General features: G+C 37.1%; 1 protein-coding gene across 1 annotated transcript; it reads left to right on the top strand.

The window, feature by feature from the left end:
• Nucleotides 1-377: 377 nt before the first annotated feature.
• Nucleotides 378-815, top strand: LOC116260573 (transcription factor PRE3-like). The gene is made up of 2 exons (XM_031639058.1): nt 378-533; nt 645-815. Exons 1-2 carry the CDS (start codon nt 378-380, stop codon nt 813-815), a joined length of 327 nt encoding a protein of 108 aa, XP_031494918.1.
• The last annotated feature ends 17,633 nt before the right edge of the window (nt 816-18,448 follow it).

Below are 18,448 nucleotides of genomic sequence, written 5' to 3'. Positions count from 1 at the left end.
AAGTCGAACAAAAAACGTATCTGAATACCAAAATGCAGGTTCGAGTGACAGTAAGAAATGACTTTGGTGCTTAGCAAAATCTTAGTATAAATCAGGAAAAAATCTTTGAAGTTCTCTTTAATTTAATGAACAGCGAAGCCTTGTAGATATTTCTTGTTTCTGCCATCCATGACAATCATATTTCGATCTTTCTGCTTTGTCATCAGGGGTGTTCCTGGTTGATCTCTCGAATATGATTTCCTGTCGACAACCTTATTAAATACCAACCTCAGGCCATGGCTCCTCCCCATGAACACTGCCTTCCTCGCTCCTCTCTCTTGACTCAGGCTGCTGCTTTTGATAGTAAGCCAAGAACTAGACACCCACTATCCGGCGAGATGTCTGGCAGGAGATCAAGATCACGCGGGCGATCAAGTTCACGCGGACGATCTAGCACTTCTTCAACTCCAAGGATGTCCGATGAGCAGCAAAGAGAGCTCATAAACAACCTGCGGTCGTTGATACCAGAGCTTCGCAACAGGCCCGCGAACGAGGTTGGTTGATCGGCATTCTTTCCTTCTGTTTCGCTTCTTTCACTTTTCCTCCCTTTATCTTTAGTTTTAATCGAAGTATTCTGAGTATATTGGTGGTGGGTGGTGGTGCAGGTAACGCCAGAGAGGGCCTTGGACGAGATCTGCAACTACATCAGGGACTTGCAGAATCAGGTGGGTGACCTCAGCCAGAGGATCGCCGGTCAGTTGGCCAACATGGACAGTGCCCAAGCTGCCGCCATCCGGAGGCTGCTGAGGCAGCTTAGTGGAGGAGACTCTTCTTAGACTGTGTTGCAGACCGTCCTTATGAACGTCAGTGGCGGAAACTTGTGGCAAAAATGTTAAGGGCGGTGCTGTGTCATGGCTACTCAGCGTGCATGAGTCGCCGGGTCTGTTGTTGGTGGTCTCGTGTTTGTGTTGATGTCTATGTAACTCGGTCAGTTGTCTGTCGTCTCGTGTTTGTGTTGATGTATTGCTTTATGTAACTCGGTCAGTTGTCTGTCGTCTCGTGTTTGTGTCATGTGTGCGTGTAGTGGCCGTCATGGATCACCATGATGGAAGTTAAGAGTCGAGCGTTTCTAGTCTTGGGAAAATAAATACATGTTTCGGGTTGGAAGTTGTGTGGTATGTCTTGGGGATTGTGAGTTGTATTGTGTGTTTTCTTCTTGTAATGAAAAAAAGTGTCTTTAAGTTTGATCTTTGACATTTTTCATGCATGCGAAGGTACGTGTTATCTATTTTTCTCATTTTCCCACATTGTGGGATGAGAGCCTATGATAAACCATTCATAGGCATATAGATGTTTGCATTTCTAAATTTTCTTATTCAAAGATAGTTTTTTCCTTATTATAAGAGCCAAAGAGAGCGACTTCAACTCAAAACATGCCATTCTCAGCCTGATGACTTGTTAAAATGCCTGCGAGCAGTTGGCATTTGCAAGCAACGGGCAAAAATAAATTCAATGAATTTTTTGAAACTATGTAGAAGTTCAGATTTATCTGAAATATTTCTCTCGTCCTGTCCAAAAGAGAGTTGTTCCATTATCATTCGAACAAGATGAGCACCAGCTTCTGCATAAGCCCAAGAAAGCATAGCGCTCACAGAAATGAGGACATTATCTAGGACTTCTAATTTCAGTGCTGGAACTCGATTATGTCCTGAGAGCCGTTTTTTTGTATTAGAAATGAGAAAAGGAAATGTCATCGTCGGTGAAAATACTCATATTTGGTGCAGTACTTATATATATATATCATCGGTGAATGACACTTGTTTAAAAATAAAAATACTCATATTTGGTGCAGTACTTACTTATATATATATATATAGAAAGATTTAAAGATGTCCATTTAAAACTAAAGGAATTTTAAAAGGCTGGTGTAGGCAATCTGCCACTGGTCATAATTGTTGTTTGAAAGGTAAAGTTGGTTTTCATTAGTATGATAGCGCGATTCATCCGTCTCTTCTTGCTTGACTAATGAAATATTTGAGTTCTAATGAAGAGAAAATGATCTAGAAACCAATTTTTAGAAAAATGATCTAAAACCCAATTTTTTCAATACAGCTTTCTATAAGGGTGTCCGTCATCCAAACACGCCGTTAGACCTTGATGGGTCATGAGGTCAAGAAACAACGTCGAACTAGGAATTTATCTTGTCACTTATAGTGGCCTTGATATCCATTATGCACCTTCTTAATTAAATGCCTCCAGTTTACGGGTTTTCGCTTGAATTGGACAGATTACGAAGAACTAACCAAAAAAAATGATCACTTTACCAAACTATAAAACGGATCCCTAGTGCTGACAGCCATCTACCTACTACCATGGAAACCATTATGAACAATTGAACTTTAATTCTGCCTCAAGGCCTCTTTTGTGAAGATAACCAAGTAGTTTAATGGTCATAAGATCAGCTATAACGACTGTTGAATATGATTATATCTATAACAACTCGACCTACTCTTGGGTTCGAGCCCCTGGTTCAACGGATCTCAACCTACTCTCTAGCAGTTTTGGCTTTGACCTGAAAAAGACTATAAACTAAGACAATAATCTCATTAATGGTCTCCCTTTATAAGCCTTTGAAGATCCCATATAATTTTTGATACATGACTAAATTTATGGAGTGTTACGATATTACCACTAAAAATTTCGATTTGATCGTGCCCAATAATGCACCATCTACCGGTTGGAAGGTTGAACTTAAAGTCTTGTAAGGTGATTAATAATCCACGACTATATTACTAGCAGCTTAATTGGTGACCTCTCGCCAACCCTACTTCCTTATTTCCAAAGGAACAATTTGTTATAGATGCACATCCTATTTAGTTGCAATGCCGTCAATTGTGTATCAATTGCTTATTTGCATCGTAGTTAGCTGCTTTTCATTTTTTATTAAATTAACCTAGTTAATTAATTTTTAATATAAACAGAAGCTTAGACTGCCCAAATCAGTTTACTGGTTCCCTCATGGTTCAACTTTAAAACTGTGTTTGATTCGTTGTCAGGTAAAGAGGCAGAACAGGGCGTTCTATTTTTACCATTCCTAGAACTTCCAAAACAGGAAATCCCCTTCTTTCACCTTGCAAAAGATCAAACTAAGTTTTAGGAACATTGAAGCCAAGTATAGCAGTACCATTTTATTAAATTAAATGTTTGTTCTTGCCAACCATCCAAGTTATCGCCCTCTAACCATAACTCCATGAAGGTCAGTTATATTTGGAACGAGACTCTCTCATACTCTTTTAACATAGCAATAGAATAAAAATTAGAAAGACAAAGATTTACTAGGTTAAAAGATAACATTCTCCTATGTTTACGGTTACCACATAGAGCAATTTTCACTATCACAGAAGAATACTAAGTACAAGCCAAACAAATAACTCATAAACATAAGACTAGGGCAAAACCCATAAAAACAAAAAAAAAAATGACATAAATGCCTTTACAGAAACTAGGGAAGGCTATCAAATATGAATCAAGCTCCGCACTCCAACAGGTTCCTACCTCTTCAAATGTATTTTTACAGAAAATATACAAAACGGTATAGCACACATGTACATTCTAACGGAAGACATCATTTCCCAGAAAGTTAGTATCACGGATTTGAAGATTTTATAAGCCTTCATTGATCGCATTACTTCAATATAAGACATACATGGTTGTAGCCTTTCACTAAGGGGTGTTTGAATGCCACAGACAAATATCTGTGGATAGAAATCCCTGGATTTCCATTCTTGAAAATAAATCCATAAACAAAAATCCGTGGGTGTGTGATTTGCATAGATATGGTAACGTTTCACCCTGTTTGATATAGCATGGATAAAAATTATAGCGGCAAAAATATTGACCAAATATTGGCCATTATAATCCCCACCAAAACAACGGTCATATGAGCACCAATTATTGCCTCTTACCTTCTCAAGCCCATCATATAATTCGACTAAAATTATGACCCACCTGATCAGGAGTTTGCTGAAATGGACCATGTTCCCAGTAACAACATAATATCTCAGTTTAGCTCATGCCCAGATTATTTCTAATTCAATAGATGGATGGTTCAAAGGAGAATGTGGTGAGGCGAAATATTATGCTGTTGCTTCAAAAACCATATCAAGCATAGGGATCACAAGACAATGCTAAATCAGTTCTCTTGGCAATATATTTATGATGTCAAAGGTAGGGAAAATGATGAAAATTTCCACACAAGAATTCAATTCTGACATTTAGATGTTCTAGCACACCGTTTTCTGTAGGTTTCTGCAACATCAGAATTTCAAAACTGTAGCTAAGATTATAAATACCACAGCTTAGATTGAAGTTTCTTAAAAATCATGTTCAATCGTCATGAACATGATACAATAGCGTCAATGCCTTATTAAAGTACTTGACGAAGACAGGAAGTGTGTTTAAGACAAGTAGATCCAGAAATAACTCTTCTAGCACATGGCATATATCCATCATGTTTTTCTAGTAAATACTAAAACAAAATTTAATTTGTCTACTAAAACAGATGATTTCCCGTACTTTGACACAGATAACTTACAAGAGGTGATGGTAAGAGACAAATCTGACCAACCCAAGTTCAAAGACATGCAAGTAACGAAATTGGAAAGGCAGTTAACAACTTCCCATAACTTAGTTATTCTTAAACTACAATCAGTTTCCACAATAAATATCAGTTGCGCTAGATGCTATACAAGTTGCTCGTTCATCTGTAGTGGAAGAAAGACTGTGACATAAGAAATTTGCAGCACACAAGGAGGAAAAGAGACGATGAAAATGGTGAGATGGGTGGCATGTGAGGGTTTTGGGGTAGCTCCTTTAGCTGCTGGTTGAACAAGCTAGCGATCGACTATGGCTGGAGATTTCCCCAAATTAATCAGTTTTTACGGACTGAAAGAAACCGATGGGTACCCGACTGAAAGACCGTTGATCGAAGCAAAGTGCTCTGTTTGTGCACACACAATTCCTATCCACAGCTGAAGCTGGAAGTGGAGGATCAAGTTCAATCATCTGTTGTAAAGTTTATGTCAGATCATAGAAACCTTCTCCATGTTAATAAACATAATTTAGCATGAATCCCAAATGCCAAATCTATTAGCCTCAAATGCTAGAAATTCGAACAGCAAAGATGAACCAGACCTCGAAATGAAGAGCTCAACAAGAATCTACTGTACGATACCAGCAATGAACATCCTAGATAAACTTGGACTTTCTTCCCTTTTCTTTTTTGTAACAGTCTTTAATATCTAAGACACGTGTACACTTTCGCCATCGGTGTGCATGTGTGTGCTTGTGTGATGCTATAATTTGCTGTGCTTTTTTGTTTCTTTTAGATGTTTTTCAAGATATGTTGCTTTAGTAGGTTAACCATGACTTAATATAGTACGTTTGATCATTTAGGCCACAATGTTTTCTTTTGCTAATTCTTCACCTTATACAGTCTTCATTTTCCTTTTTTTCTTCATTTATTAATTGGTTCATCATCGTCTCAGCTATCTATGCACACTAACACAGGGTCATTACTGCTTTCGTTTTTTTCATTTTCTTCATACTAACATCTAAGTACTTAAAAGTAGATGCGAAAAGCTGGTATTTAATAAAAAAATTTCTCATGGAGTATGCGTTCTCTTGTGCAGAAAGAAAAAAAATCTTATATTGAAAATTATAAGGAAAAGTATTTTATTAATCCATGTATATCTCGGCTACCAAGCAAAAGAGAACTGTCATTTTAATCATTTGCGTTTAAGGATGCCCAAATATTTTGGTGCAGATTGTTAAATGAAGCATAATTACAGTTAAATGATTTTGCCTTTTTCATATTGAAATCCAAGTTTGGCTTCAAGACCAATAAAAAAAACATTTGAATAGTCTTACATGGATATAAATAGACCAATAAAAAAACATTTGAATAGTTTTACATAGATATAAATGGACCTGAAATCTTTGATTTCTTTTTTCAAACGTATATTTACAGTTAAAATTGGCCTTTTTTTCATATTAAGATCCAAGTTTGGCTTCAAGTCGAATCAAGAAATATCTGAATTGTGCTACTTGGTTGTCGGATTAATTTGCCCTTTGCAAATTTAAATCCAAGTTTGTCATTCAATCGAACAAAAAGCATCTGAATAACAAAAAACTTCTTTGATTGACCGTATGTAATAGGAAAATGTTGCAGTACTTCCTGCCCTTTCACTTAGGGGGCATTTGATGGCTTTGGAATTGAGATCCTTAGGATTTGTAGACCAGGGATTGAAGTTCGGTCCCCCACTCTGATTTCAAATGCAGCATTTTTTTTATTCAAAGAAATAAAATAAGGGCCTTAATTGTGAATCTTAAGTCTGACCTAAGATCATTTGTTTGATGTAGCATGGGCTTTACCATAGATCTTTTGTCATATGATCCACATATGGCCCATGGATTTCAAATCTGCAGGATGGCTTGTTAGGATGGAGGGAAATAAAAGGAAAATATAGTGAATTTGATGTTTAATGGTTGATTAAGAAGGAAGTGAAGGAAAGAAAAAAAAAAAAACATGTTTGGTTGCAAAGAAAATGAAATTATAACTCAATGTAAATAAAATGAAAAGCTTTGCTTGTTTCCTTTCTGTTCAAACAAGTTTTATAATCATCTATTTCCTTTTACTTTCTTTCTTCTTATTTAGCACCTCATTCCCTTCTCCTTCCTTTTCTTTTCATTTATTTTCATCCTTCCCTTTCCATTCATTTTCATTCATCCAAACCGAGCTCGACAAAATCTTAGGTACACATAAGGAAGAAAAATCTTAAATTTTGCCTTTAATTTAATTAACAGCCTGTAAACTTGAGATTTATCAGAAGCCTTGTGCATACTTGTTGATTGTAAAATCAATGACAATAATATTTCAATCTTTCTGCTTTGGCATGGAAGGTGGAGTCAGGATTTTTTATGGTGCATCTCTTGAATATGATTCTCTCTGCGCAACCTTATTTAATACCAACCTCAGGCCATTCCTCCTCCCCACGAACACGCCCTTCCTTGCTCCTCTCTCTTCTCCTTCACTCAGTCTGCGACTTGATAGCAAACCAAGAACTTGACACTCTCTCCCTCGCTATCCCTCTCCAGTGAAGATGTCTAGCTCGGGATCAAACTCACCCGTTAGTGCATGTTCCTCAGGTTCGACCGACCAGAAGGTCGAACAACTGATAAAGCAGCTGAAGAACTTGCTTCCGGAGCTTCGCAACACACCTCAGGTTGGTTGATTTACTGTGGAGTCACAGAATTTTCTGGCTTAGGGGCACTATTGTTTTAAATATCAAATTTTAAAGGGCACTCATATGTAAATAAAAAATAAAAACCCTGAAGTATCTATTTTGTTCTGTGGACTACTGAGCCTATAGCAGACTGGTTGATTGGTATTAGATCTTTATCCTTCCGGTGAGTGGGTTCCCCACTACCTGTCGTAAGGCTGAAGTCTGCATTTATTCCTTTATTCCCTTAAAATACATTACCTGTTTTTCGTGCCTGGTTCAACAGATTTGAAACGAAAACCAACCAAGGGTGGGCATCGGGTCGGCCTGTCAGGTCCGACCCGGCTTTCTTGGCCCGGATTGAGGCCGGTTTTCTTGGCCCGGATTTAGGCTGGGTTCCGAGTACTCGACGGCGGCCCAACTCGATGCCCACCCTTAAAACCAACCGCTTATTGGCTCTCACCCTGACTGTTGGACCAAACGCCTTTGGGATGCAGTAGATCTTACCTATAATATTAACATCAATGTGAAGCATTTTGAGCATATGGCTGGTGGTGCAGGTGCCGCAAACGGTGGTGCTGGAGGAGACTTGCAGCCGCTTAAGGAGCTTGGAGAAGGAGGTTGATGATCTGAAGGAGAGGGTCGTGAAGGGGAGGGTCGAGCAGCTGTTGGCTACCGTGGAGAAGGACAAAGCTGACGCCGTCAGGAGGCTGCTTTATAAAGCGTGATGCAAACGGTCCTTATGCATGTTCATGGTTGAAAATTGTGGCAAGATGTATTTTGGGGTCAATGTTGTGTGATGGCTACCCGTTGTGCATGGGTAACCGGGTCAGTCATTTGTAGTCCCGTGTTTGTGTTGTTGTCTTGCTTTTTAACATGCACGGGTGTAGTGGCCGTCATGAATCCTTATGATAGAAGTTAGAGTCGTGAGTTTTTGGTATTGGGGTAAATTCTGTCTCTGGTTTGTCCTGGGGATTGGAGATTGTGAAGGTTGCTTGGTCTGTCTTCTTGTGATGGGAAAAGGTGCTTTGAAGTTGAAGTTCGTCTATAAAATATCGTGTCTTCTTCGACAATCTTTTCGTGCATGCGACATTCCAAGGTTTCTTCGTTAGTGGATTTGGCGTTCTTTCTTTAGACTCCTGCTACCGTTTTAGGTGTCCCCTAGGAATGCCAACATTTTTTCAAGAACAGGGCATTAGTTTTAGGTGTTTCTTAAAATTAAGTAATGTAGGGATGTCAATATCTCAAATATGGACAGAATATTTTACCAAACAGTTTAGAAAAAATCAGATCTGGAAAAAAAATTAATATCTAGTCAACAAATCAGTTCATATTTGAATTAAGAAATGACATTCAATCGGATTCGAATTTGGATTTGTTTGTGGTTTAGTTTTAAATAACTATCATATATTCAATACTCTTACATTTAGAATCGGCTAAATTTAATTCAAAAATTGCAAACTGATTTGGATTTGGATAAAGTTTTTCTTTCTTCGCATTCAAATCTACATATGTGAATATCCACAAAAGTATATATAATTTATATAATTAAAGGTATATCTGATTGACATCTGATCAATTGACATCCAGGACTATTCAACTATGTCTTAATTTAACTTGAAAGCGAACTTGAATTTGAACACAAAAAAGGAAAAATCCAATTTCAAGTGTAATTGTACCTTTGAAGGAATCGAAATATTCATTGGTTTGACTGAAAAAGAATCCAATAATGAGGATGCCAACTTCTTGAATTCACATTGGGTACGTTTATGATCAGTTAGTATTATTCAGATATATCTTAATTCGACATTAAGACCAACTTGGATTTGAATATGATGCGAAAGGCAAAATCCAAATTTAGCGGTAATTGTGCTTTCAAAAAAAAATCAATTTTATTTATTGGTTTCAATTAAAAAAAATCCAACAACAGTGATATGCACCATTACAAGCATCTCCTTCCCCGCTCCCTCTAAGGATGCCAACAGATAATTGGATGATGGAAATAATAATGGAGTGCCGAAGATGTAAATTTACTGACGTCAAATAAAGGGACATCAATAAAAGTTAGATGTTCAATGACGTTTTGCAGAAAGCGCCTCTAAATTCTCTTTGAGTGCTGCCCCCCAAACAAAAACCATCAATAACCAGTTGTGTAGTGTAAGTCAGTTTTCTTATGAGGTCGTTTGAATCATGTTCGAGAGGACAGGACGGTAGGACGTCCTGTTCTTTACACCACCATCTTGTCCGTTGGACAGACCAGTTCTCTATCTGTTAATTGTTTGATGAAATTAGGAATGTTTGTTCCGTTTAGTTCGCAGAGAACATGTTTGCCTATTCTGTCTGTTCTATCTTACATTTGATTTGTACATAACATATTTCTCAGCTCTGTCCCATAGACGGTTTCTAATAAAGGGCACTTCCTCAAGGTCACTTAACAGAGAACGCTGAATCTCCACCATTTTTCAAATATGTGAGCGTTAGGCTACACCTCCCACTTATCAATTCATATACACGGAGCATGTTATGAACTGCAGCCAAGAAAAAGTTAGGCTGACGAGAAAGAGGTTCTCCTTCCTCATGAATCCACTGGCTCTTGATTCTTCATTGAAGCTGTCCTCCAAAACTTTTCAATTGAATGTCTCTTAAGCTTCACATTTTCTCTCTTCTTCTGATTATTCCACGTCAAAATCAGAAAAGCCTACTCTCTCAATCGTAGAATATGGTGCTTTGATACTTGTGATTGAGGTCTCAACAGACTTACCTGGTAGAATTGGATTACAAGGATGGGATTTTATAATTCAAAACTTTCCGGTGTTAAAACAAAATTGGTAAGTTGTGATCCCCCATTTAAATTACCCAAGATCAAAAGCAACATAGCTATTTTCTCTCCCGGAGTAAGTCGGAGAACTCATTAATAACATAGTTTAGTTTTTCCATGTAATTGTTTTTGACATACATGAAATTTACTCAGACGGGTGACAATGTAACTAGAGATTGCATTAGTTGTATTCTATAAGAGTGCTTTGAACCACGCACGTGTCTATTGATGCATAAGCTGCTCCCTGAACAACCTTAATAATCTGCAAGGTAAGATTTATAAAAACTCAGTAAACGAAGTACTTTGGTTTTGCGCACACAATTCCTATCCAAGCTGAAGCTGGAAGTGGAGGACTTAGTTCAATCATCTGCTGCCAATTTTATGTTAGATCATGGAAATCTTCTCCCCAATAATAAACAACGTTTGACAGGAATCCAAATTGCCAATTCTATTGGCCTCAAATGCCTGAAATTGGAACAGGAAAGATGAACCAGACCTCGAAATGAATATCTCAACAAGAATATATTGTACGATGACTTAATGTATAACTTTTGATCGATCGGGCTGTTAGGAAGAACACACAAAACTCTCATCTCGTCCTTTCAGGAGGGGGATAGAAGCAACAAGGAAGAAGACAAAGATTGTGCGACGCCTCCTCATCAATCAACCTTGGAGACCAACTGAGGTTAAACATAATTTCAGTTTCTCAGCAGTCATTGGCTTTGTCAACATGTCTGCTGGATTCTCTGTTCCACGAATCTTTTCAAGAGATAGTATCTTCTCTTTCAACAAATCTATAATGAAATGATACTTCAATTCAATATGTTTTGTTCTAGCATGGAACACTGGGTTCTTGGCTAAATGAATTGCACGTTGACTGTCACAAGAGAGAACACTCTTCTCTTCCTTTACATGCAATTTTTTTAGAATAGTCTTTAGCCAAATCATCTCTTTAATGGCTTCTATAACTGCAATACATTCAGTTTCAGTAGTAGACAACGCAACAACCTTTTGAAACCGTGAAACCCAACTAACACGGGTTCCTCCTATGGTGTAAATGTACCTACTGGTGCTTCTCCTGCCATGCAAAAGTAATTCATTTTTCTTAAAAGAAAGGCACATACCTGAAGTTCCTTTCAAATATCGTAATATCCACTTCACAGCCTCCCAATGTTTCTTTCCACGCTCATCTATGTATCTGCTTACTGCTCCCACTGCTTGTGCTATACTTAGTCTGGTGCATACCATAACATACATCAAGCTACCCACTGTTGAAGCATATAGAATCCTTGACATTTCTTCACGCTCTTCATCTGTCTTGGGTGATAAATCCTTGGACAATTTGAAATGACTAGCAAAATGCGTACTAACAGGTTTAGCATCTTGCATCTTAAACCTGCACAAGATCTTCTCAATATAATTTTGTTGAGTCAAATTTAAAATACATGTCTTACTATCCCTACTAATTCTTATCTTGAGGATTTGTTTCGCTGTACCTAGATTTTTCATTTCAAAATCTTTTGATAGTTGTTCTTTCAAAAAATTGATCTTTTACAAATTTGAGCTTACAATAAGCATATCATCCACATATAATAGTAAAATGATATAACAACTATAAAAGTTCTTAAAATAGCAACAGTGATCCATATCACACTTCTTAAAGGCATTTCTCCCCATGAAGTTATCAAACTTTTTGTACCACTATCTCGATACTTGTTTTAAACCATATAGACTCTTCTCTAACTTGCATACAAGGCTTTCATTTTCTCGTACTTGAAAACCTTCATGTTACACCATATAAATATCTTCCTTCAAATCCCCATGAAGGAATGCAGTTTTTATATCTAGTTGCTTCAAATATAAATTTTCAGTTGCAACTAAACTTAATACCAATCTTATAATAGTTAGTTTTACAACATGAGAGAAATTTTTTGTATAATCTATACCTTCTTTCTGTTGAAAACCTTTCACTATTAACCTTGCTTTATACATTTTTCTTCCATCTGCTTCTTCTTTAATCATGTATGCTCATTTGTTTTGCAATGTCTTCTTCCTACAATGAAGCTCAATTAGTTTTCATGCTCTGTTAGCATGTAGAGAGTCAATATCTTCTTTCATAGCTGACTCCCACTTAATTGAATCTGTAACCTGCATTGCTTCATCAAAACACTCGGGTTCTCCGGCATCAGTTAACAGTAAGTAATGTAAATAAGAAGAATACATTCGTTTTCGTTTTGGTCTTCTACTTGATCTCCTCAATGAAAGTTGGGATGTGCTTAGTTCTTGGTTCATCTGACTGTTTCCATCGTGAATCTTAATTGTAACATCATCTTCACAGACATCTTGAAGTTCTACAATGTCTTCACTTGTGTCATGATGTTCATTCTTATCATACATAAAACTATCCATGTCTTTGTACAGAGCCATTTCATTGGACACTACGTCATTATGTCTAATAATTTTCTTCACTTTATCATCCAAAAAACGATACTCAAACTCATTATTTCCATAACCAATGAAATAACAATTCCTGGACTTAAAGTCTAATTTATCCCTTTTATCCAAGTCTATATATATGTAAGAGACACAATCAAAGACTCTTAAGTGCGCAAGATTTACCTTCTTGTCTTTCCAGGCTTATTCAAGTATTCCATAGTCCAAATGAACAGAAGGCTCACGATTTATCAAGTATGCAGCTGTATTGATTGCATCAGCCCAAAAAATCTTTGGCAAGCCTGAATGCAGTCTCATGCTCCTTGCACTTTCACAAAGGGTTCTGTTCATTCTTTCAGCAACTCCATTTTGTCATGGCTTTTTAGGGATCGTCCTTTGTGTTTGAATCTCATGATCTGCACAAAAGTCTTTAAACTCTTTACTGTCATACTCACCTCCATTGTCTGACCATAGACACTTAATCTTTTTTCCAGTCTGATTTTCTACTTCTGCTTTCCACCTTTTAAAAACATTAAACACGTCAGATTTATGCTTGAGAAAATATACTCATACATTTCTGGTACAATCATCAATGAATGTGACATAGTATAAAGATCATCCAAGAGAATGAACTGGAGCTGGTCCCCAAACATCATATGCACCAACTCTAACTTTTCTTTCTTAGGAGGCCATCCAACTTTGGAGAAAGTGACTATTTTCTATTTCCCGAAGACACAGTCTTCACATAGCCCAATGTTTATAGATTTCAAGTCATGCAACTTGTTACTTGTTGTCATGATCTTCATTCCCTTCTCACTGTTATGCCCAAGCCTCCAATGTCACAACAAGGATTTATTCTCACATTTTACCACAGCCACTGTGTCTTTCACATCTGCAGTCATGTACAATGTACCAAGTTTATGACCTCGTGTTATAACCATGGCACCTTTGGTTATCTTCCAAGATCCGCCAACAAAGGTAGTAACATAGCCTTCGTCATCTAACCGTCTGACCGAAATGAGATTCTTCTTCAACCCTAGGACATCTCTGACATATTTTAACTTCCATACATGTCCATTCAGCATTTTAATGTGAACCTCACATTTTCCTACAATATCCAGAGATTCATCATCTGCAAGGTATACTCTGCCAAATTTTCCTGCAACATAGTTATGCATACTTTCATTAGAATATGTTGAATGAAAAGATGCACCAGAGTCTAAAATCCAAAACTCTATAGAGCTGTGTACACTCAAAGCAAGTGCATCAGTTATATATTCTGCTGTTGCATTTGTTTAATCATCCTCACGATTTGGGTTCTTCTTCTTCAACAACCTGCAGTCTCTTTTTCGGTGGTCTGGCTTACCATAGTTCCAACAGCCATCACTTCGATGTTTGAATTGACTCCTTCTCTTAGATTTGGACCTTCCACGCTCTTGGTAGCGTTGATTAGTTTTGCCCCTGTTTTAAACATTTAGGGCAGAATCGAGAGGTTTTCCTGCCTCTCTTTTGCGAATGTCCTCACTAAGTATTAAATCTCGAACACCAATAAACTTCAATTTACTTGACCCCGATGAACTACTCACGGTATTCACAGTGGCACTCCAACTCTCCGATAGAGATGACAGTAAAATTAGGGCTTGAACCTCATCATCAAATTTAATATGTACAGAACATAATTGAGAAGTAATAACATTGAACTCATTTATGTGATCCGTAACAGAGGCACCTTCAGCCATTTTCAAATTAAATAATCGACGCATCAGATATACCTTATTCGAAGCAGAGGGTTTTTCGTACATATCTGTTAGTGTCTTCATCAGACTTGCTGTCGTCTTATTGTTAACAATGTTGAAGGCGACGTTTCTGGCCACCGTCAACTGGATGACTCTAAGGGCTTGTTTATCCACCAACTACCAATCTGCATCAGCCATTGTTGTATGCTTCGCTCCCATGAGTGGTTTATGCAGTTTCTTTTGATACAAATAGTCCTCGATCTGCATCTTCCAGAATCCGAAGTCTTTACCGTCGAACTTCTCGATTCTGACTTTTCCTTCTTCTAGTGCTATTGTTCCTATCGCGAACGAACCGAGCTCTGATACCAGTTGTTAGGAACAACACACAAAACTCTCCTCTCGTCCTTTCAAGAGGGCGATAGAAGCAACAAGGAAGAAGACAAAGATTTATGTGGTTCGGAGCAATAATCTACTACGTCCACAGTCACACCAATCTTTCACTATTCACTATCAGATGAACACAGACACTCTCATAGAGAATACCAAAAAAGAAACTGTGGTTCCCCTCACAACATAAGGATTAGGGCAAACCCGCATTTATACAAAATGACATAAATGTCCTTACATTTGTCCTCGGTATTGCATATGAGTGTCCAATATGGATCAAGTTCCATAAACCAACACGGGCCACAATGTTTGTTTTGTGCTAATTCTTCACCTCTTACATTCTTCATTTTTTTTCTTGTTCATCCATTAGTTGGTTCATTCATCGTCTCAGCTATCTAATCATACTAACAAAATTTCATAACTGCTTTCATTTTTTTCATTTTCTTCATACAAATATCTAAGTAGACAAAACATATGCCCAGCTACCAAACACAAAGTGGTAAGAGTCACAAGTCATAACTAATAAATCCATAAAACGAATCCTTATAAGGAAGAAAGGATATTGTTGACAAACAAAATAAAATATATTAAACCCAAACCAAGTGCATATGTCCTTATTTTGAAGGGAATGAAAATTTAATCACCAATGTTATGCACAAGAAGACATACATTCCTGATCTTACAGTGCCAAATTTAATCACCAATGTCCATGAAGGCTTGCCATTTTGTTCCTCTACAAATTTAGCTTTACCTTAAGCTATAGTGGATTGAAGAGAGTACAAAGTCGTTAACGACGGCTTGTTTTCCTCAACTTGTAGACAGGAGTGGAGTTGGAAATTAATTTTTCATTAAAATGAGGGCCGAAATATAATTTTTAAATTTTTTTATATAGGTTAAATTAAAAAATTTAAAATTTATATGTATTTTTTTTAATTTTTTAAATGACCAGAGGTGGAGTCATGACCCCTGCCACTGAGAGAGAAGATGAAAAGTTGCTCCATAAGACCCAAAACAACGCGCTCGCAGACCAAAGAAGTAAAGCAGCAAACCAGAAACAATGTGCTATATAATGAAAACGGGACATTAATTATTGATATATATAGAAAGACATTAATGTCTGCACTATTATAAACTATTGACCAAATCATATGTTTTCTTAATGGGTGGGAAAACCACCTTAAGATTTTTTAGTGTGTTCTCTCTTTGCTTGGCGCGCTCTTCCTCAATCTTCTTGTTTCTTCTATCTCTTCCGCATCAATGTTTGTTTTTCCACTCTCTTTCATTTCCAATATTCCGTGGAACTTTTCTGGTCAGGAGAGTACGTTGTCTCTCTCTATTCCCGCTTTCATTGTAATCAAGCATGTTATATGTACGTGCCTAATTAGTGTGATTGATTGTTATCAGGACGCACGATTAATATCAGTATGATTGTCTTAGTTTCTAACATCCGTTCCTCAGTTTTGTTTGTTGGCATCCATGCACATGATCACCAATGCTCACTTATGCGTGATGTATACTGAAATGGTTAGTATGCATGTTAATCTGTCATGCTCACATGATGACATGATGGAAGTGGATATGTATCGTGTTCATTATGTTCATGTGTTTGATTTTTGGGTTAATCAACTTGTGCCATCTTATGTACACGCGAAGAGGGTTATATACACTTTCATGGTGCGCGAAAATTTTGTACATAGGCTTGTGATGCTGCCACATAGTAATCGAAGGTTTTGAGATTTGACAACAGAATCGAGATTGGCTACCAATGAATTTACTTTAATCAAGCATGCCCTGATGCGAAGGTGGGAATGATTGTGTAAGTTTGTATATACACGTCGTTATGACCAATATACCTCTTTGTTTGTTTTTGTCTCCACCTTTTCTTTATCTCATACCTTTGTCATTATCTTAGACCCCTTTTGTTATTTCTGACACTATATAAGATGTTTGGTTATCACATACCCTTATCATTATCTCATACATTATAAGACATGTTTTCTCATCTCATACTCATGTCGTTATCTCAGGTACTATAAGACATGTTTCCATATCTCATACTTCTGTGGTTATTTCAGATGTTATGAGTCTTGTTTCGTTATCTCATACCCATGTCTTTATCTCTTATGCTATACAACCTAGTTCCTTATCTCATACCGTTGTTGTTTGGTCATCTCCTTTTATTATTTCATACCACTTTAGTTATTTCAAACGCTATAGGGCATCTTGCCAGTTATTCATCTCAAATGCTATATGACACTTGTTCGGTCTCTGCTTCTTTCATTATCTCGGACGTTATAGGACGTGCTATTTAGTTGAGCAAGTTTTCTTAGTTAGACACTATAAAATGCATGTTAAAAATGTTTGTTGTGTCCTTGCATGTATAAACCCACTACTCAATGCAATGTATATGACTACAAGTTGTGAGGAGCAAACCCAGATGTCAATATATTGAATTTAACTCATTTAGAATTTACATAATTTACTTATTGCAAACATGTTGGTTCTTGGATGTGACAATGGATTTGGATCTGACTTGTTTTGCAATCAGATTTATAAGTTTCAGAAAAAGAGTTCCCTACCCCGGAAAATATCTCATCACGTCTCATTTTACAATTACATTCTAGAATAAGCGAGGGGAAGCTTCCTTATAAACTTAGAAATATAATATTTCGATCAAGGCTCCTCAAATTATTTTCCCTTGAATATTTACTTGAAAGCAGGTATATGATATATTTTAGAATATTCCCTTTCAGTACCTATCGGTTGGCATCCTTTGAGGGAGCGGGGACAGGAAATGCTTGTAATGGATTACTAGTAATATGGCATTATTAATACTTGTACCATAGGGGAATAGAGATTGAGCATGAGCTTTGGCTTTCTTCTGTTTGGTAGATTGAAATACTCCTCCTTCTCAAAAACTAATAAATATTTGATTTTTCAAAGGAACAATTTCAGATAAAAATTGGTTTTTTATTTTTTCACTATATTCAAATCCAAATGTGGTTTCCAATTGAATTAAGAGATATCTGGAAACAAAAAATATTTGATTTTTCCAAATGTACAGTTGCAGTTGAACCTGGATTTTGCTTTTTTCTATTCAAATCAAAGGCTTTTTGTTTAAGTTGAATTAGGAAATACTTGAATAGTCCTGCATGGATATAAAAGGCTTGATTTGAATCCAATCGGCTGTAATGCTTTGAGGGAGCAGGGGTAGCAGATGCTTGCCAATTGCAGACTCTTTTATTGGATCATTTCTCACTGAAACTAATAAATCCTTGATTCTTTTTTTCCAAATGCACAATTGCAATTAAAATCGGATCTCAATTTCCATACTCAGATCCTAGTTTGGCTCCAAGTGAATCAAGAAAGATCTGAATACTCCTACATGATGATTGGATTAATTTGCATCTTTCAAATTGAATTCCAAATTTTGTCTTCAAGTCGAACAAAAAACGTATCTGAATACCAAAATGCAGGTTCGAGTGACAGTAAGAAATGACTTTGGTGCTTAGCAAAATCTTAGTATAAATCAGGAAAAAATCTTTGAAGTTCTCTTTAATTTAATGAACAGCGAAGCCTTGTAGATATTTCTTGTTTCTGCCATCCATGACAATCATATTTCGATCTTTCTGCTTTGTCATCAGGGGTGTTCCTGGTTGATCTCTCGAATATGATTCCCTCTCGACAACCTTATTTAATACCAACCTCAGGCCATGGCTCCTCCCCACGAACACTGCCTTCCTCGCTCCTCTCTCTTGACTCAGGCTGCTGCTTTTGATAGTAAGCCAAGAACTAGACACCCACTATCCGGCGAG

This window comes from Nymphaea colorata, chromosome 1 (assembly GCF_008831285.2).
Source record: "Nymphaea colorata isolate Beijing-Zhang1983 chromosome 1, ASM883128v2, whole genome shotgun sequence".
Classification (NCBI taxonomy): Eukaryota; Viridiplantae; Streptophyta; class Magnoliopsida; order Nymphaeales; family Nymphaeaceae; genus Nymphaea; species Nymphaea colorata.
The sequence above is the reverse complement of the archived record's forward strand: the minus strand, read 5'-3'. Positions and strand labels throughout refer to the sequence as shown.